Genomic DNA, 21,759 nt, shown 5'->3' with positions numbered 1-21,759 from the left:
CAAATTGTGGGGGCAAGCACGTTCCTTGCATCCAAACCTTAAACCAAATTATTCAAATACTGAATTAAACCGATTAAAACAAAAAAAAAAAAGAACAAATCCCAAGCATTTCATAAATAGATTGGTTTCGGTTCGATTTTTGAAAAAAAAAAAAAAAACCCAACTTGCAAATTAAATACCATGACTACTAAGTCTAAGTCGTATAAGTACACAATATCTTTTAACAATTAAAAGTTCATCAATAATGCAAAATAATGTAGACTTAAATACTGATGCAAACGTAAATCACTTTATTAAATTTTTAAAAGATATCTCATTGTCAAAATCATTAATAATTGAATATTCAAAAACATATTCAAGAATAAATAAGTCTACCTTTTTTAATAAAGTAATTTCAAATAAACACTTTTGTTATGTTAGATATAAGAAATATTTTTTCATCCTTGTTTTTAAAGTAAAACTTTAAATAATTAATGAATGCTTGGTTCAATTGTTCGAGAAATTAAATAAGTTTATTTTGTGATCTTGAGTTTGAGTATTCAAATGAGCAATCTTATTAAATAAATATATCAAAGACATCTCTTAAGTACTCATAAGGCTATTATTGATAATAACAATTCTACATAACAAGGATTCAAATAATGAAAGTGATAATATTCTAAATTTTTTATGATATTGAGTAATAAAATAAAAAAAAGTAAAATTTAAATGAGTTGAATCTTAAAAATTCACACAAACTTAAATCTTCTTTATATAAAAATAATATTTTAATATATCATAACTGATACGTTTGTAAAATGAAATTTATACAATTTACAAGCCCTAAGCATACTGAATCACAAATTTTACAAGTCTTAAGCATGCCCATTGATAAACTACTTTCGATAAAGTATTATTATAATATTGGTTAATGTTATCTTCAGTATTAAATGTTAAATTAATAAAAATGAAAAAAAATTACTTTACAATCCCCGCAACATATTTAAGCACCTCAGAATTTATTAGATTCATAGAAAAATAATAATAGTTGTATTTTTCTCTGCTAATTTTTTTTTCTTATTCCATGGCTGCGCTCTTGGAATATTATTATCCCGTGTACAAATTAATTTAAACTCCCATTATGTGAAATTGTCATTACCAACAACCATTTTATGGGTGATTCAAAAATATTTTTGACATATTTATTTAATATGATAGTATATTTTAAGATTTTAATTTAAAATTCTAGAATAAGTTAATTCAACCCCTCCACTAATTGTCAAGTGCTCTTGATGTTTATCTTAAAAGTTCTTAATGGTTCTTTCTTTTTAAATGTATTGTGAGGTACTTTTTATATAATTCTTGAAGGAATTACATTTAAAGATATGTGAAGAATATTATTTATAAATAAAAATTAATAATAAGTCTGATTTAAAAAAAAATACATAATCTTACTTTAACAACAAATCATTTCATATTAATTTTTATTAGGCAACAATAGGTATCTTTTCGAGTCTTGATGTGATTCTCCCGTAATTCTTTCTTAAAAAAAAAATTGCACCACCTCACACTCATCATCAATTATTATTTCACTTTGCAAAGAACGTCATTATTTCGAGCTTTGAGGCGTCTCTTCGAAAAACACAATAAAGGATTTCGTGGAGGCAAAGGTGAATCTTACAATTGATGTGACGTAAGCTAAAAACCCCTTAAACCCCCTTCTACCGGTTGATGACTTGAGTTGAATTTCAATGTTATTCTCTGCAAAACCCTAGTTATCGTTCTTTCGATTGGAGGCTGACGCCATGGACGAAGTCCACGAAGGACCACCAAATAGAGAACTCTATGCACTCTTAAACTTGTCGCCAGATGCCTCCGATGAAGAAATCCGAAGAGCTTATCGTCAATGGGCACAAGCCTATCACCCTGATAAATACCGAGCTCCCCATGTATGCTACTCTGATAGCCTCTTTCGGGATGCACAATAGAGAGAATGTGGTTTTTTTTTTTAATGTATTTTTTTATAGTCTTGAAGTTGCAGTCTCAAGTTTTGGTTTTAATGGCTACTCTCAGATGAAAGACATTGCTACTGCAAACTTTCAACGCATTTGTGAAGCGTATGAAGTTTTGTCGGATCCAAATAAAAGGCAAATATATGACATATATGGCATGGAAGGTTTGACCTCTGGTCTGGAACTTGGTTCGAAGCTGGATAAAGCCGAAGAGATAAAGGCTGAATTGGAGAGACTACGGCGAATGAAGGAGATGCAAAAGATATCAGCACATTTTAGAACTTCTGGTACAATTCTGGCCAATATGTCTTTGCCACGCTTTCGAAATGGCGATGGCTTCATGAGAGGGTATTGCTCAGTTCATTATATTTCTTCATCACTTCTTATTGCCAACTATCCTCATCCCTCAAAATATTTGATATTGAACTCGTTAAGTAATCAACGGAATGCTTTCTGACTTAGTCTATCAAACATCATATTTGTTAAAGGCAATGTGTTAATACTGTGCTTCCTTGTTGGAAATGTCGGAGAGAAACTCTGAATTCAACAGAGGTAGCATGCCTTAAGTGGCAAGGGAAAATGACAACGAAATATGTTGTCATTTTTCAGCTGCTCATTTTCATTCTAACTAAAGCATATTCATTCCCTTACTGGCATATCAATAGCTAGCTGTCATTATTGTGATTATGTCTTTGAATAACATCTTTATTATTCTATCTGACGGTTCATACCTTCTTTTGTGGCTATGAATTTCAGAATGGCTATGACCAGTGAAGTCCAGTCTCGGTTATCAAAACGTAATACTATTGCAATTGGCGGCAATTTAGCAGTTAATGGCAATGCAGGTGGTGGGGCTGCTACTGCCCTATTTAGGCATGAAATGTCGGAAGTTTCTTCTGTAGAGTTTATGGCTTCAACTGGGTTGCGTGCATTGATAGGGGTGCAAACAACACGGTAGGTCATCCACTTCTTGTTAGCAGCATGAATTTGCCAGTTTTTGAATGTCAAGTTGAATACTTCTTTGTTGACATATTTCAGTCAACTATCAGCACATTCGGCTGCAACAATGGGCCTTGCTATGTCTTTGCAAGATGGTTCATTGAATCTTTCTAATTCATGGAACCGCCAACTGTCAGAAACAACTAGTGGAAATGTATGGTATTTATTTACTCCAATCTTTTATTTTCCTTTTATTTTACCTTTTCAGTAGGGTATGCTTCATTGATAAACCCTGGGATTTGGGGGATGATACATTTTGGAACCGTGACGAACAAATGTGACATATTCTGGAGATGTATGGACTACCAATTAATGTGTTAAATTAAAGCTAAATTTACATAATGATAACAACGAAAAAAGATCAATTACTTTCACAAGCTGTTGAAATTTGTTACTGTCATAGTAGGTGCCCTCAGTCTTTGACATTCATTCGAAATGCAAAATAATAGGACTTACGTTGTCTAAGAAAGTAATTATTCATCTACTGATTTTGCAAAACTTGGGGAAACATAGTGATTTCTCTGTTATTCCCACTCCTCAACCAGCAAGTGAAATAGTGAACATTTATTGTTCTTGTTAGAAAAGAAATCTGGGAACCTTTTATCTTTAAAGGTCTTAGCTAGCCATTTACATGTAGATATTAAGAATACCTAAGAAGTTTTTCGTTGAAAATTTGTCTTGCGTGAGCAACACTAAGCCATATTCAATGCATGTGTTAGTAATCATTGAACTGTGTTACTCATTCATGCTGTGCGCTGTCAGCCAAGAGCAGTACATTTATAGAGAAATTTAGGCATGCCACACAGACTATCCATGCGTTTATACCTTTCTGGAGCACTGATATAAGATTGATAAATGTAAACTATCTAACTTTTATCAGTTAAATTCTGCACAAGAAGTTGGCCACAATAAACCAAATCGTTTTGGGCACAATACCAAAGCATAAAATTTAAGAATGGACCTCCCAAAAACAAGGGGCGCGGGGGGCTGGGAAAAGTACAGAACATTAAAGGATGTTCTAACATAAGTGAAGACACTAACAATTATTGAAATATCTTACATCCGTCATTCTTTCCATGTCATCTGTTTTACAGATACAACTTGCTTTGGGACCACAGTCATTCATAGGTGTAGGTTGGCAAAAGAAAGATGAAAGAAGATCTGCCTCAGGAGAAGTGAAGGTACTTCTTGTTTTCTGCATAGCTAAGGTTAATTTATGAATTATTTACAAGTTGGTGGATCGGATGACTTTGTGTTATGATTGAACAATGAAGAGCCATGGACCTTCAACCTTCTGATCAACAGTGTGTATTAAACCAAGTTCTTCTAGCTGTATTTGTATATAGATGGATTGTGATGTGTAGAATAGGAAAGAATAGAGAAGAATAGGAGAGAGACGAGAGAGATAGAAGGAAAGAGAGAGGATTTCTGAATAGTACTCGGGAAATATTATTTCAAGCATACCGAACAATTACATATAGTCTCTTTATATAGGTTCCCCTAGGGTGCTGAATAGGATTAACGGTCACGGTCTAACGGTAACTAACCATTTCTGAATTATCCTCTAATTATCTAGTTTACACATCAATATCCCTCCCTCAAGAACCCTTGACTTCAAGGGTTAGAAATGACAAAACTAGGGTGCTGTTTCTGTAACTGAAACGAAGAAATCCAGCTAGCCTCTTCATCTGGAAGGTTCTTCCATTTCACAAGAACTTCTGTAATAATCTTGCCTTTTCTTCTACCCCTCCGTTCATTCAATATTTTTTCTGGAATCAAATCTGCAGGAGATTCTGGCCAATCATAGGGGGATGCTGCTGCTTTACTGAAGGATCAGGACATAATTTGAGCAATGAAACATCAAAAGTAGAGTGAACCCTTGATTCTGGAGGTAATTCCAGCTTATACGCCACTGGCCCTATCTTCTTGCAGATTCTATAAGGCCCAAAATATCTTGGGGCTAATTTCTGAAAGCTTCTTGAGGCTGTAGAAATCTGACGATAAGGCTGTAATTTAAGAAATACCCATTTTCCTTCCTCAAACTCTCCATCACTTCTGTGCAAATCTGCTTTCTGCTTCATTCTATTCACAGCCCTATTGAGATCATATTTCACCATTGCTAAGTCTCTGCTCTTGCTGAAAAAGTTCTGTCAATAGCTTCTACTACCACATCTCTAGGCAAATATGGAATGTGCATAGAAGGAACCTGTCCATACAACAGCTCATAAGGAGTAGTTTTTGTAGAAGTGTAATGGGATGTGTTATACCACCACTCCTCTAAAGAAAGCCATTTGTGCTACTCTTTAGGTCTTTCCCAGCACATACACCTCAGATAATTTTCCAAACAACAATTAAGCACCTCTGACGGCCATCTGTTTGTGGGTGATATGAGGAGGTAAGCTTTTGTTCCACTCCCAAAACCTTCAAAAATTTCCTCCAAAAATTACTGATAAAGAGGGGATCTCTATCGCTAATAATCTCCACAAGTGACCCATGCAATTTGTACACATGGTCTAAAAATTGCTGTGCCAAGGTAGATGCTATAAAAGGATGAGATAAAGACAAAAAGTGTGCATATTTACTGAAATGATCAATGATTACCCAAATAGTGTCTTTCCCATTTGATTTGGGCAGCCCTTCTATAAAATCCATAGTCACACTCTCCCAAACTCGACTTGAAATAGGTAGAGGCTGTAGCAACTTTGGATAAGCCACTGATTCAGACTTACATCTTGCACAAGTATCACAGTGCTTTACAAACTCCTTGATGTCATCAAATAATTTTTGCCACCAAAACAACTTTTTGACTCTTTGATAAGTAGCTTGTACACCTGAATGTCCTCCTTGTGGACTTGCATGAAGCCATTCCAATATTTTCTGCCTTACACTAGGAATATTTCCCACCACTAATCTGCCATTCCTTCTTAAATGCTGACCATCCCAAGAATAGTTGCCTTCTACACCTCCCTTCTATTTTAAATGAGCTTTTAAAGCTCGCAAATCAACATCCTCATCCCAGCTCTTTTGGATTTTCAGAAAAAGGAAATCTGAACAAGTCTGCCAGGATACTTGGAAAAACTCACTCTTTGGCATCCTTGAAAGAGCATCAGCTGCATTATTGTCGTTGCCTTTTCTATAATGTATTTCATAATCGTGCCCCATAAGTTTGGTCACCCAATACATTTGAAATGCAGTTTTAAGCTTCTGATCTAACAAGTATTTAAGACTTTGCTGATCAGTTTTAATGATAAACTGCCTTCCTTCAGCATATTGATGCCAATGTTCCACAGCTTGTACTACCCCCAACAATTCCTTCTCATAGAGAGATTCAGATGTCTAGGAGCCAAAGCCTTGCTGAAAAAGGCAATAGGTTGACCCTTTTGCGTTAGAACAGCACCAATGCCCGAGCTACAAGCATTAGTCTCAACCACAAACACTTGTGAAAAATCTGGAAGGGCAAGAACAGGGGCTGCCACCAGTGTTTCTTTCAACTTTTTGAATGTTACAGCAGTCAATTCTGACCAATGAAAGTTATTCTTCTTGAGCAGTTCAGTTAGGGGCTTAGTTAAGGAACCATAACCCTTAATAAACCTCCTATAATAACCCACGAGTCCCAAAAATGATCTTAGTTGTTTTATTGTGGTTGGTTCAGGCCAATCCATGGCTGCTTTGATCTTCTTGGGATTGGTTGAGACAACTCCTCCACTTATAATGTGTCCCAAATATTCTACTTGTGTTGCAGCAAAAGTACACTTGCTTTCCTTCAAAAAAAAAAAAAACAATTTTTCCTTAGAATTTCCAGAACCAAACGCAAGTGTCGTGTGTGAGATTCCAAACGGGAACTATAAATCAAAATACAATCAAAGAAAACTAAGACAAATTTTCGTAAATATTCCCTGAATATACTATTCATGGCACCTTGAAAAGTTGCGGGTGCATTAGTGAGCCCAAAAGGCATCACTAACCACTCATAGTGACCCAAATGAGTATGAAAGGCTGTTTTGTAGATGTTTGTAGGCTCCATTCGAATCTGATGACAACCAGCCCTTAGATCTAGCTTAGTGAACCATTTAGCAGCCTGTAATTCATCCAAAAGCTATTCCACAATCGGAATAGGGTATTTATTCTTGACTTTCCTCTTGTTAAGTTCTCTATAATTGATGCACATGCGGCATGATCCATCTTTCTTTTTCACCAACACAATTGGTGAAGAAAATGGTGAGCTACTTTTCTTGAATGATTTGAGATTGTAACAGCTCCTTCACCATGTCTTCAATGGCATTCTTTTGAGCTGCTGGATATCGGTAAGGCCTTAAATTGACTGGATTAGAACCTTCTTGTAGAATAATAGGATGGTTGTGGCCCTCTCTCAAAGGGGGAAGAGTTTTAGGCTCCTTGAATACATCTGAAAATCCCAACAACAATCCTTGAACAGCTTTTTCAGAACCACTCTTCCCCTGCAACTAAAAATAACACAGCTCTTCATCCTCCTTTTCCATTAATTGCAGCATAAACATCTGTCCTCCAGCTTCTAATTCATTTTCAATCTTTTTAAAATCAACAATTTTACACCCTATAGATCCTTGAGACTGCAATTTACATATTTTCCCATTATATTGGAAGGTCATGGACAAATTGTCATAATCCCAATGAGCCTGATGAATGGTTTTAAGCCAAGATAAACCTAAAACCATGTCATAGGTCTTGACTTCCATTATCTGAAAGTCTCCTTCGAACTCCTTACCCTGCATCTTCCACTTCACCCCTTTTAAAATCCTATATACTTTCAATTTTCTACCCCCTGCCACTTCCACTTTTGCCACAGGTTTGAAATCACCCTTCCAACCAAGCTTCCTAGCCAAGTCAGTCCGTGTAGGCATGAGAAGCTCCATTATCTATGAGAATTTGTACTTGCCTTCGACCCACATATCCTGGAATTCTTATAGCAGAGGGTCCTACGCTTCCTTGTATGGCATGTAGTGAAATTTGCAAACATTCAGAGTGCTCTGGTACGTATTTGAATTTTCCTAGTGCTTCAACTTCTGGATTCATGTCCTCGTCAGCTTCCTTGAGCCTCTCTTCCAATTCAATGAGTTGCAATTGCATCCTTTGAGTCTGAGAACATATATGGTCCTTGGAAAAAGGTTGCCGACAGTGGAAGCATAAATTTTTGGCTCGTAATTCCTTTACTTCTTTTGGGGCCAGTGTTCATGTGTTGATGGAATTTATTCTTGAAGACCCAGCACCTGCGTGAGAAGAAACAAAGGCAAAAGAAGCTGTCTTGGGTGCGAAAGAAAGAGAATTAGAAGACTGGACTGTTTTACCCTTACTAAAAGAAGATCCAACACTGCTAGATGGAGTCTTCGCATCTCTCCACCTTGTTGACCCTCTCTGCTCACTTGGATAAGTATCCAAGACACCCCCTTATAGTCTCGACTCTGAGTTTCAAACCCACTAAAGCAAACGCTGTCTCGAATCTGTGCCACGTGTCTTCGTCTGTGCTTTCTAGCAATTTACCTCATGTGTACTTGCTATATTTCTTGCTTCTCGTAACGTTCTTTGTTTAAACATCCGAACCTAAGCTGCAAATTCTTCCTCCAAGCTCGCTGTATATGTTTGAACAAGATAGTCTTCTGAAAGTTTGATCTTGCAAGTTATGGCATCAAACTCATCATCGAATTCCTTAAGATAACATGTTTGTCAAAGCTTAATGAGATCTTCCATGGAAGCCTCATAGGTGGGTCTGAATCTCTGCTTCAGTTCTTCCACATATTCCTCCCAAGTCTATCAGCCACCTTCATCTGACGCAGTAAGTCTTTGATGCCATTGCCACGCCTTCTCATCAAGGTGCAAACTTGCCATAAGCACCTTCCAATCTTCAGGTGTGTTATCTATTTGAAAATAGAATTCACACTTCAAGATCCACCCCAAGATATCACTTCTTTGGAATCTGGGAAACTCCATTTTTGTAAAACGCGTGCGAGGCTGGTACTCCTAGTTTTTTGGTCTTGGTCGTCCTCTGTGCTGGTTATGACTTACACGCCCTTCATCGGATGTATCAGTACGATCATGTACTATCTGAGCAATGTGATTGGTGAGAGCTTGGACGTCACTTGGGAGATTAGCCAGCTTGGCAAAGGTGTCTTCCAGTGCACGAAGTCGGTCCTCACTGTTATCTGCCATGGTATGTTGCAATCTCTGTGATCTCGTTTTAGGCATACAGGCCAAGCACCGCTAGCTCTGATACCACTGATGTGTAGAATAGGAAAGAATAGAGAAGAATAGGAGAGAGACGAGAGAGATAGAAGGAAAGAGAGAGGATTTTTGAATAGTACTCGGGAAATATTATTTCAAGCATACCGAACAATTACATATAGTCTCTTTTTATAGGTTCCCCTACTGTGCTGAATAGGATTAACAGTCACGATCTAACGGTAACTAACCATTTCTGAATTATCCTCTAATTATCTAGTTTACACATTAGATTGATATAGGACATTTAAACCTCATAAGAAATTTACATGATATTTAGCATGCTTTAATTTATTTAAAGGGAAGCACACATTCTTATGTATGCATACAAAGAAAGACTAGATTGCAGACTTGATTATTGTATTTGCTTTATAGCTCTAGGATTTCACTCACAGTTGAAGTTGCAAATTTTGTGGGCGACATTACATCAATGATGTGATTGAGAACATGTACATCCTCTGAAATCTGAATGCAGCCTCTAACAAGTCTTATAGGTTACTAGTCTAAAATGAATGAAAATCACAATAGAAAACGCCCATGGCAAGGCAAAGCAATATAATATGCTTCATGATAAGGCTTGGTCATAACTCATCACTCATGAATGAGCTTCCTTTCAATAGCTTCTTAGCTTGAGCTTCTCCTTATAGAAAATTTAATGTTCATCTATTTCTTTACACCAACTCTTTCTCTACTTATGTAGTTTGGCACAAGTTCTTTTGACGTAACAGCTCATTATACGCATCACTTGTCTTCCAAATCTCATGGCCGCATTGCAGGCAGAATTGGGAGGTATGCTTTTTTATGTAAATTCACTTGATGTCCTCCCTAGTTTATGGTTTTGTTACTTGAGGCGAAAGAATCTCATGGCATTAACATTAGAATCTTGGCATCTAATCAAGGTTTTAAAAACTGGATTGGCTGGTTCAACTAGTTGAATCGGGAATCAGTTGGGTTTGGTCCGGGTGAGGCAGAAAAACTGGGGAGTAAATGAACCAGAAAGCAAGCTGGTAAAACTGGAAAAAGTGACCAGTTAACTGGTTTGGCTGGTTCAAGGGAAGGGATTTTTTTTTTTTTTTGGGGGGGGGTGGAAGAACCAGATGGGAGAGGTGAGAGAGAAGATGAAAATGAAGGGGATGAAAGAGATTTACAAAAAAAAAAAAATTAAGAAAGAAGGCATTTTGCAGAAAAACACGACCTTAGATGTGATTTTCCAGTCACAAAAACTACCTATTATGTCATTAAAACCATCAGGCAGGAAGAAAGTTGAGGAGCTGTTGTTTGAGACCCTTGATGGCAGAGAGAAGGAAAGAAGACGATGAACGTTTAGATGAAATTGGGGGGTCTTGACTTTGTATTCTGAGAAAGTGGGCCCCATGACAACCGAGATAATGCACGTACAAGGATAACAAATCAATTTATTTTCATTTTCATCCTCTTATCCGTACGGTTTCCCTCCTCTCTCCGCATGAATGATCAATTTTAATATTATTACTATTTTAACTAAAGGAGTATCAGGCGGGAAACAATTTGGAATGAGAGGGAGATAAAATCATTTATTTATGAATTCATATTAATACCATTAAATACTATTTATGTTTATAGAATATGAGAAGATGAAATGAAATCTATTAAAATATTTATCTCGAAAAAATAAATAGAAATATTTATAAATAATTTATTTTTTTTATTTTTATATGAATATTTTTAGTTAAATATGAACTTTTATGATCGTAAATGGATTTATTATATGGTTTTTATATATTATTTAAAAATATTAAACTAATTATGTCAAATTTAGCCACAGTTCAACTATGATCTAATCTTTAACCTTTAAACCAATGCTTTGCCCGGTTCAATAACCGATCCGGCTTTTGAAACCTTACCTCAAATACTCAATGTCAAATAATAATTTGATGTCTGACAATTTGCTTATGACTATTTGATGGCATATTTGGTGAAAGCTTGGACACAAACCCAGTTTCCTACTAGATTGCTATGTATTGTTCACAATATGTTTCACAGCTTTTTATTATATTTTTGGCCGAAAACACAGCTTTTGTATTAAAAAAAGCAGTTTCTCTTGCATTCCCTGAAAGTAATATGCTTCTCTCCACGTTTTATCAGTGGTTCCGGACTTATAGCATCCATAATTGTATATGATGGCCTTGCTTTTGTGAAATATAAATTTGAGTGACTGGCAGAGAAGAAAAATTCCATCAGTGTTAGATGGGAGTGACGTAACTGTAAGGCTTGGTTGAGAACTAGTGTTTGCATATGTAATAAAAATCAGTTATAATAAATTTCTTTTCTTAGTGTGAGAAACTTGGGAATAAGTCTTTTTGTATATTATTAGATCATGCAACTCGTTGATGCTATATTGTGGCCTTCTAACTCAGTCTTGACTAAATTAGTCCTGAACTGGTGCTTGGTTTCTGTTCTTCCCCCTTAGCACTAGATCATGCCATGAGAGGTTTCTCAACGCTATAGTGACATTGCTGACAGTGTCTCTTCTTTTATTTATTGAAGTTCTTCTTGATGGGGTTGGGAAGGATTAACTGTGGCGCACCATTTGTTCACTCGAACAAAATGCAACCTAATTTGAAAGCAGGGCAAGATATTAATAACAAGATCATTGTAGAGGTCTTAGTTATGGCACTGCTAAGCATCTTCTTACTATAATATTCAATTCACTTGATGTGTCTTATCTCTGGTAAAATGTGAGTACTATTTTCTTTAATTCATTTTTGCACCTTATATCTTCAACTGTCATAATATATATTTTTGTACTAGTAATGATTTATTACTCCATCTCATCAGTCGTCATTATAGTTATCCTCATGTATTATTGTCATGTTTTTGTTTTTGTGCTGTTTCTTTCTTGACATTGCACATTTAATCTCCAGTTCAACCCTTGAGATTGAAATTGGTGGCGGGAGGAAGTTATCCAAATTCAGCACTGTCCGCTGGTTGTATACAATAGGAATTCAGGTAACGCATTTATTTATTTATTGAAAATTGTGATTTTAGCTAGATATAGCTTGTGCTTTGCACGAATATGAGATGAGATATACTGCATGTAGCTTATAAATAGTGCTGTTTCTTATAGATTCTTATAGATACTTTAGTCTCTCTCTCTCTCTCTCTCATATGGTGAATTAACATGACATGGACTTGTGGTAAAGCTTATCTAATCTGTTTTCACCTGTAAACTTAGCTATAATTATGTCCTTTGATGCCAAGTTCAATCCTCACACCCCATTCATCAACGTTTTTTGGGTTATCGGAGAATTTGTTGTCATGGACTACTGAGTTTACAAATCAAGTTTAGGTGGTTTATTGTGAGATTGTAAACCAGAGTGAAATAATAGGATGAAGATATTGTATAACATCTTAGGCATATGAGTGGTGGGAAGGAAACGTGTTGGTCAACTTTGTTAGAAACTGTTTTTTATTTTCTCATCATTTGTATGATTCTCACTTACAAATTGTCACTGAAATGGCTATCTTATAATCAAACGTTCCTTTTTATATAATTTTCTGCTGAGAAGTAGTGATTTAAATGTAAATGTTATGTTAAATTTAAAAAATGTGTATTAATGAAATGAAATCTGAACAGGATCTGGCATTACTATTTGTTTGAAGTCTCCTACAAATAAAGCTTTTTGATAGAGTTTTGCATCTCTTTTAAGATTATTTTAAAGTCCATTGGGAGCTTTTAGGTGGATTTACTTTAATGACTAATTCGGCAACAATTCAGTGACATAGTTTATGTTGCTGATTGTAGTGGAAGAGATAGAATTTATGATTAATCTTGGGGAGAAACACCTGTTGAATATCCTCTGTATTTTGTTCTAGTCATTGTTAAAATGATTTTCTTGTTTTGATTTGCTTTAATATTATGAAACCTTTGTGTATTGGTTGTACGTTCCTCTCAAGTTGTAGGCTTATGCCCATTTTAAACCTTTTCAGGGTATTATTTGGAGATTTGAACTGCATCGTGGTGGCCAAAAGTTAATTATCCCTGTAAGCACAATCTTGGTGCTTTATGTATTTTGCCCAATGGTTACAATTTCATTAGTCGTTTGTGCCTTTCTACTTAAACACAAAGTTTTGCTGTGAAGTTATTTTCTGTAAAGCACAGATATAAAATACAATATCGCTACAGCATGGATATGGGGAATGTTGCAATTTCTTAAGAAAACAAGATACAGGAATACTGGGATACGCTAAAATTTATAATCAGATCTTTTCAATATCTAGCAAAATAATTATTACAGTCAAGGACAGTATAGCACTAGCAAGTAGCAACATGGAAACAGTACTCTACCTATCATCACATTGCATTGTAATGAGCCACATCATTGATATAACTTTTTCAAAAGGTATAAAATGAACAGATGAAGGATTGTCCTATAGCAAGATATTAAACATGAAATGGAGGCTTTGATCGTAGTCTTCAAAGAAATTGTCCTGAAGACAAACATCTGAAACACAGAGAAGAGGCCCTTGCGGTGACTGGCAGTCAAGCTTCACTCCTTCGGATCCCCAGAGATGGTGTGTTTCTGGGCAGATTCAACCTTCACAGGCTTCCTTCCTATAGCAATGAAAACAGCAAAAACATGATGTAAACAAAAGACTAAGCAAGATTTTATCTAGCTGAATCCCTAGAGGGTATTCTTTCAATGTGAAAATTTGGTTCAACTACAAATGGTTTACTTTAGTGGAAAAAAAGGGGTGTTTTGTTCAATATACATATCTAGCCATATCTAGTTAAGTGAAGTCATATCCCATCCATCTCGTTAATGTATCTGTGCTATAGAGAAATGGATTTGGATATGTCTAGAATATGTTGCCAAGTGTATCCAACACTAGTTTGCACATATGGGTACTTCTCAGGTTATTTTCTTGAGAGCATACATATCCAATAAAAATGACAGCTGTTATTTTTGGTTGAGAGATTTCAAATAAATGTTGAGGCTGTTATAGTAGGCTTTAATCATCCGGTTATATTGTGATGTGTACTATTTATTCTGCTTGGACCTAAAGGTTCCACTTTTCCGTTAGTTCCAGGCTACTTTTTGTACCGGTTGTTTAGTAGTTAATTTGTGACAGGATGAAATTACTAGCAAACTCTTCGGACAAGAATGAAACAAAAAATCTGCTCATTTCACTTCATCTTTGGTTATTAACTTGTTACCATTTACTTATGAGTTATTGCTTGCAGGTTTTGCTAACCAGACATTTGAACCCTGTCTTTGCTAGTGGAGCACTGATTATTCCAGCATCTTTTTACTTCCTTTTGAAGGTTACTGTTGATAATTAACTTCTTTGGCAATTTAAATATTCCAAGGTTCCATACTGGTTTATTTTTGTGAGGGCCTATAAATGTCTATATTCAATATATTGTTAGAATACCATTTATTAAGAAAACATGTTGCTGTAGTCTGCTTTCCTCTTATCTGTTAATATATTAGCTGGCCAGATCATTAATTTTGTGGAAATTTATAGTCGCATAATTGGCATCTTCATGCTTGCCTCTTAAAATATAAGCAATTCTGAGAAATTTGGTATCTTACTTTAATTTTCCAGTTAAAGAACCCATATTCGTGTGCAAATATTTTTCCTCTTTAAATTTTAAGTGTTAGTTTACTTTTTTCAGTTCATCTGGCTTCTGCATTAAGGTTATCAACCTTATACCTGCATGTCCCAGCGTGTGTGTCATCTCTTTATCAGAGAACCTGATGATAAACAACTAGTAAATTTTGTTGATTCTGGTTCTTCTGTGTACATATCTGATCCCTCCTATACTGAGCTGTGTATGGAGGGGCTTGAATGAACTGGAAGGACTGAACTGATAGGAAATAAGTAAATCTCTTAACAACATTTACAACTTCTACAGTATAAGATGAAGAAATACTAGCAAGCAAATAGCTCTTACCAATTTTCACTCCAATTTTTCTGATTCTGAAATAATACAAGGAAGAAATAATCAAGATTAACTATCTAATTTTCAGATAGTATGTTTCTTTGACATATGATCTCTGTGTGTGCAGAGATTTCTAATTAAACCTTATTACATTAAAAGGAACAAGCAGAAGGCTGTAGAGAATGCAGAGAAAACTTCTGCTCAGGTATGGATGACTGATGTGCCTACAGTGGTTACTTCTATTCTCATCTTGTATAACTATTTTGTTCAGCTGCTTTCAATCCTCATGTTGAAATTCTCTGTCAATAGCCGACCACTGTTATAACCCTGAAGCCTATTATGTTGAGGCCCAAGTATTCTATTAAAATCTGAAAAATGTCTTCACACAGAAGAGCCTTTCAGGCTTTGAGCATGTTTAAAGCTTAGTGTGTGGAGGGGCTTAGCATAAAATTTGTGATACCATGCCTAGAACCTTTTTCAACACGAAGGCTTTAGTTGCTGTACGGCCTAGATTGACTCTATTAATATTCATGTCAGTTATGAATGAAAGAAGTTGTTCACTGTGACGAATGGCAAGTGCTAAACACTTCCACTCTAGTAATTCATGGATGTGTATCTGTAGCTTTTCAATGCATAGTACAAATTTATTTATGTGCTTATATGAGAAAATCTTAATTTAAGCTGATGGAAATGTCTTTGCAAAGATCCCAAGATTATTAATCCTTGTAGTTTGCACATTTTTGGGATCGTGGTTGTTGCGTGTCATGGATGGATCTATTTTTCTTGCAGTTTACTTCTTTGACCTTTGTGTGAATATTCATGTATGGTATAGACTTTGATGAGGTGATGGTGTTTAGTGTCATTTTAAATTGGGTGTGTGATTTATGCCCCAATGTCTGAAATTTTTACATTAGATAGTGAATACCCATGCTTGGTATGTCCGCGTCATATCTGACTACCCTTTTTTGGATGCATGCTCTCTAATTACACTACTAATAAGTTTATAGCTTGATTCTTCAAGAATTTATGAGATGCCAATCAAGAAATGAGAAACACATTCTTGAGAATCTGTTGAAATTTGGAGTAGGGGAACCTCAAGTAATTGATACAAGGCTTGGACAAGGAAAGAGGGACTTGAATGAAAGATTTTTATTGCTAACCATGACAATAATTTTCACACACTTTCTTTTGAGTTTCCTAACTCTTACACTCTCTGACTATATATCATGTCACTCTTCCTGAAACACTCACTCTTCTTTTTTCGTCTCTTCACACTTACTTTCTCTCACATTTGCGTGCTTCGCTCAGCACTTCTTGCTCACTTCACTTGCTGGCTTCTCTTTTCTGCTCACACACATTCACAAGTACACCCACACATATTTATAGGTGGTGAATGGCGATGATTGCATTTGATCCAGATCCTTCTTAATTTATTTTTTATTTCACCACCTTTGATATTCTTGGAGAGAAAGAAATCCCTGACAATCTAGAAAGATATGCTCGCTCAAAAAATTTTGAATTTTGTCTGTGAACAAAAGAAGTATTTGGAGCTTGCCGGTTGAGAGAGAGAAGGTTCTAGAGAGAAATCTGGAGGAGGGAGTATTTTAACACTCCCCCTCAACAGCTACTCTCTTAATCTCTTTGTGATTCTGCACTACTTTAGGAAGTTTGCTATCTTTGCTCGTCCAAGTGACTTAGTGAATACTGAATATGTTTGCAATTTGATTTTTGGTGTTGATTGCTTTCATCTTAATCTCACTTTCAAGCACCTTTTCTCTAATACAATGGTAATGAACCTCTATATGCTTAGTGCGAGCATGGAACACCAGGGTTCTCTGCAAGTCAAATGGCAGAGTGGTTGTTGCAATATAGCTTCACTGAATAATCTATCTCTTAATGCAAGTCTTCCATCAAGTGCATCAACCAGCTACTTTCTTGTGCTGCCATGGCTGGTGCTCTATACCCCGCACCTGTCCTCGACAGCAACACAGTTGGCTGTCTCTTGCTCAACCAAGAGATAGCTCTAGATCCAATATTAAAGACGTACTTGGGTGTTGAACGCCTTGTATTGCAGTCTTTGGCATAGTTGGCATCCCGTCTAGTTTGCACGCAACACCTTTCTTATATAAGATGCCATAATCAATAGTACCTTTGACTACCTACTAGTCTTATCTACCTAACTCTAACAAGAGACAGATTATTCAGTGAGCACATTATGACAACTAGTCTACCATTTGACTTGCTGAGAGCTTGATGCTTCACGCTCATACCAAGCATCATTACCATTACATTAGAGAGAAGGTGCTCAAAGGGGAGATTGAGATGAAAGCAATCAACACCAAAAATAAAATTGCAGACATATTTATGCAATCACTTGGAGGAGCCAGGATAGAAGAATTCATGGAGCAATGCAGAATGATGATAAGATTGAGATTAGTCATTGAGGGGGGGTGATAAAAATCAATGTCTCTCTCTCTCACCAGCAAGCACCAGAATTTTCTCCAGTTTTCTGGATATAGAGGAAAATGGAATGTCCGAGAAGGCTGGAGAGAGAACTCCCACTGACTTCCAACTACTATAAATAAGGAGCTCTGGTCATGTGTGTGAGCAGCAAAGAGAAGTAAAGAGTGAAATTGTGAGACCCTTGAGTGGAAATAGAAGGCAAGTGAGAAACGGAAGGATAAAAGAGTGTAGTGATAGTGAGTGCAAGTCTGTGATCTACATTTGAGAGTGAGAAAAGTAAGAGAGTGATGGTGAGTGTCATGTGTAAGAGAGATAAAGTGAGAAGGAAAAAGTGTATAGTGCCCATTTACTTGCAATGAAAGATTTCTTCCATTCAAGTCTTTCTTTCCTTGTCGAAGATTGCACCCATTATTTGGAGGTTCCCCCACTTAGATTCCAACAGAATCTTTTGTAATTTCAACTGTCTTACCAAATGTGAGGTTTTAAATTCCCAGTTTTTCATGTTTACATAGACTTTATATCTGGGAAGTTGTTGGTCAATGGTTACCAAACCTTGGGGTTTCTGCTTGTGATTGTTGAAAACTTGTATGCTGAATCTGTTTAAATCAGGAAGGTTATGAAAAGGTTGTTTTAGTGCATTTTGAACTTGAAAGTTGAAACTATATTGTTTACTTAATTTTCTTTGGTTTGATTGCACATTTATCATAAACTTGTACGACAATAAATGTTCGAAATCTGAGAAATGATGTATGTCTTGGGTGTGGTACACCCCTATTTCTGTCCTTTCTCTTTTCTCTGTTTCAGTAAACATTTTGGTAACCATAATTTCTGCAGGTTCAAGAAGCAAGAGCCTCAGCAGAGAAAGCTCAGCAATTACAATTAACTGTCGCTAATAGGAAAAGAAATAAACAATTAGAAACAGGCGGATTAGTTATTACAAGAGCACTATACGGAAATCATGTTATTTTGAAGAAGATAAATGCATCAAGTGAATCAAGTCATCAATCATCTTCAGAAGTCATAGATGTCACAATACCTCTCAATTTCCTTGTTAGTGATTCTGGCCAGCTCAAGGTATGTTTCTTTCTTTTATTTTGTCCCCTCCCTTGCCTTTTATGACAAACTATTGCAGACGCTTGTCAGTCATAAAATATAAATCACTTGCAACTTTGTTTTTTGTTCTTTCTACTCATCCTCGTGCATAAAAAGTGTTGCAGTAAATGACAAGGTGTGGACTACATCTGCATGATGAATGAAAACTGAATTATTTGAGTAACAGTATGAAGACAAGATAGGAACTTGCATCATGATAATTTTAGTTGAATTTTTTTGTTCAAAACAATAATTTCCTATTTTTGAGTTCACATCAAGACATGGGGCCTCTGGACATAGTAAAAACTTGTTTACATTCATTTGATTTTGGTAGAAAATATACGTGTCTTGTTTATTGAGAAGCTTAGTTATGTAAATAATCAGAAGTATAAACTTTCTTTGTAGCACAGTGAAGCAGTGATAACCTGTGGAAGGTTTTTCAAGGCGGCAAGTATTTAACATTAAGCACCTAATCTTTGATGTTAAATATAAGATTTAGGCCAAAAAGATCAATTAATTTATCACTACCTTAGCTAAGGGCTTCTTGGTCCCAAAAAAAAAAAAAAGCAGTGGGCTTCTATGGTTCTCATGGGATGAGCGAATAACATTTTTTTTTTAGTTACATCCATGTGCAATTGCATGTCCATTCTCCATAAATTCCATTTTGAGCGCAACCTGAAAGTGTTAACTTATTCATCATGTTGATAGTTTTTGGCAATTGTCAGTGTGGGCTATGGAGCACAGACACTTCAAAACGAGTCTTGTTTGTCTAACGCATATTGAAATGCTCAAGTTGAACACTACAGTGACTTGACACTTGAGACCTGGACGATTTAAATTTAGTTCTTTTGCACCTTATAATGCCTGAGCTTTTGGAAGACTGACAATTTGTGTATTCTTAAGCAATATGTCTTCAGTATCCTGGTTTATTTTTGCTGAAATATATTCAATCTCTTGATCAGCTTCATGAAGGCGTAAAAAAATCAGGCATCATGGGCTTTTGTGATCCATGTCCAGGAGAACCTAAAAAGTTGTACGTAGAGTACTCTTACTCTGGCAACCAATACAAGGTATCAACAACTTACTTTTATTGAAGGTTAAAATTTTTTTCTTTAAAGAAAAAAAAAACCTAATCTAAACTTTGAATCAGGTCCTGGTTGATGATTATGAAGAGTTATTGATACCCCGGGGCGTTCACAATATCTGAAGATTATTTACCTCGTGCAGTTTTTCGATGGTTTACGTGCTTGAGGTTCATCTCTTATAATTCATTTTCAATAGAAGAGGTGCCTCTTTCATAATTTTTGGCCATTGGTTGCGGGAAGCAAAAATCGTGTGTAATTGACGTCTTAATTATGTCGTTCTTTTGTTGGAAATTAGAATGATGGATAGAGAAGTTCCAAGAGGAGTAGGCGTAAATATTGCTGGGACTTTGATAATTCAAGCAAATACTGGCATTGCAACGCATTGGGGGAGAGGTACTCCCCATTTTTTTATCATCATTTTCTCTCCTCTTTTCAATTATGACCATTGAAATCACTGCATTAAATGAATTTGTCTGTCATAGATTTGATGAATGGTCATGACTAGAGAAGTGGAGGGAAAATGATGATAAAAAAACAAAGAGACTCCTCTTGTTAATGCATTGATGAGGACTAGGGTGAGTGGATCACAAGTTACAATTTTTCTGCGGGAATTTAGTGTAGAGGTGTACCATTATGTCAGTAACAGAGGAAGTTAAATTAATGTAGTTGAGGACCAAAGTGTCCTTCACTTACGTTGATAATCTTTCATTCTGATGGATAGAGCTTTTAATATTTTGGGGGGTCCTAATTCAATGCTTTGCCAGAAGATATGATAGCAATCAACGCTTTCTGCACCAAATTCTGATGAGAGCGTCCCCACGAGACGTTTATTTATTTGAAGAAAGATCTTTTTGGATGCTCAGTCACAGAAAGACTGAGTCAATAATTCCCTTCTGGCTGGCGGTGGCTTGAATGAGAAAATGAAGCAGCCATGTTTATAAGATGGTACACTGAATTCGTTGTATTCATGCTCAAGAGTCAATAACATCATACGTGGTCTCTTTGCTCAATGTACTCTCTGAATTATAATATAAATAATTGTGAACTAATTTGTGTTTGTTTTAAAAAAAGGTTTGGTGAAATTTTGATTTTATAAAAATTTTCACTTCCCTCTATTTGTGCCCTTGTATTGAATAAATGACATTTGACTTATTTAATATACCTTCATTAATTATTTGAATGAAAAATAATAAGTATATAATTAAAAATGATATATTTACCAATGCCTGTTTATGTTCGACCAATCAAGACTTTTAAAAATTGTCTTATGTTGTAGTATAAAATATTTTTAGAAGTGATTTGGTAATGTTAAAATATAAGAGATTTCAACAAAATAAGGTTATATTATATTTGTTTCGATGTTACCTTTTTTATTTTGGTATTATATTTTTTCTCTATTCAATATTTCACAAATAAAATTATATTAAAATGAAGGGTAGTTTTAAAAATTTATTTGTTTTAAAAAATAAGATTGTAAACTGTATTTAATAAATTTTATTAATATGTGTAATTTTATCAAAAAAAAATTTATAAATTGGGATTGAAGGAGTAGTGGATAAATCATACATTTAAATGCTGCTTTACAAGTTAATAAGGAGAGTGTAAAGTCAGATACTTGAAAAGGATTTGGCCCACATCATTTAACGAAGTTTCCAAGGACTTTAGGAGCATTTAAGTGACATTATGAGGAGCATATATTGCCGAATTGATTCACCTCATAACTCATAATTGATTCATTGGATTCTGACTATATATATATATATATATATATTATTGAGTTATATTTAAACACTATTGAAGTTATTTGAGGGTAGGACTTCTCATGTGATTTTTATATTCACAACAACTGAATTATTTACCTTGTATGAAATGTAAAATGACTCAAGTCCTTTACCTTGTATGACTTTTTAAGTTAAAAGAGATATTGGATCTTATGAATGGGAAAGAATGA

The 21,759-nt window shown here is 35.4% G+C and overlaps 1 protein-coding gene across 2 annotated transcripts; it reads left to right on the top strand.

Moving 5' to 3' along the window:
* Positions 1 to 1,593: 1,593 nt before the first annotated feature.
* LOC129311286 (chaperone protein dnaJ 13) lies at positions 1,594 to 20,923 on the top strand. Of its 2 annotated transcripts, XM_054953498.1 has the most exons (14): positions 1,594 to 1,928; positions 2,053 to 2,339; positions 2,748 to 2,945; positions 3,030 to 3,144; positions 4,085 to 4,171; positions 9,943 to 10,031; positions 12,146 to 12,230; positions 13,212 to 13,265; positions 14,467 to 14,547; positions 15,296 to 15,373; positions 18,466 to 18,705; positions 19,686 to 19,793; positions 19,874 to 19,975; positions 20,104 to 20,923. In XM_054953498.1, the coding sequence occupies exons 1-13, from the start codon at positions 1,785 to 1,787 to the stop codon at positions 19,928 to 19,930; spliced, it is 1,623 nt and encodes a 540-aa protein (XP_054809473.1). In that variant the 5' UTR covers positions 1,594 to 1,784; the 3' UTR covers positions 19,931 to 19,975; positions 20,104 to 20,923. The 2 variants fall into 2 exon arrangements, with proteins under 2 accessions (XP_054809473.1, XP_054809472.1); XM_054953497.1 differs by having other exon boundaries at positions 19,874 to 20,923.
* The last annotated feature ends 836 nt before the right edge of the window (positions 20,924 to 21,759 follow it).

Source organism: Prosopis cineraria, unplaced genomic scaffold (genome assembly GCF_029017545.1).
Source record: "Prosopis cineraria cultivar Desert tree isolate PC_DT_omini unplaced genomic scaffold, ASM2901754v1 PC5, whole genome shotgun sequence".
Classification (NCBI taxonomy): domain Eukaryota; kingdom Viridiplantae; phylum Streptophyta; class Magnoliopsida; order Fabales; family Fabaceae; genus Prosopis; species Prosopis cineraria.
Note: the sequence above shows the minus strand (reverse complement) of the source record. Positions and strands in the feature narration are given on the sequence as shown.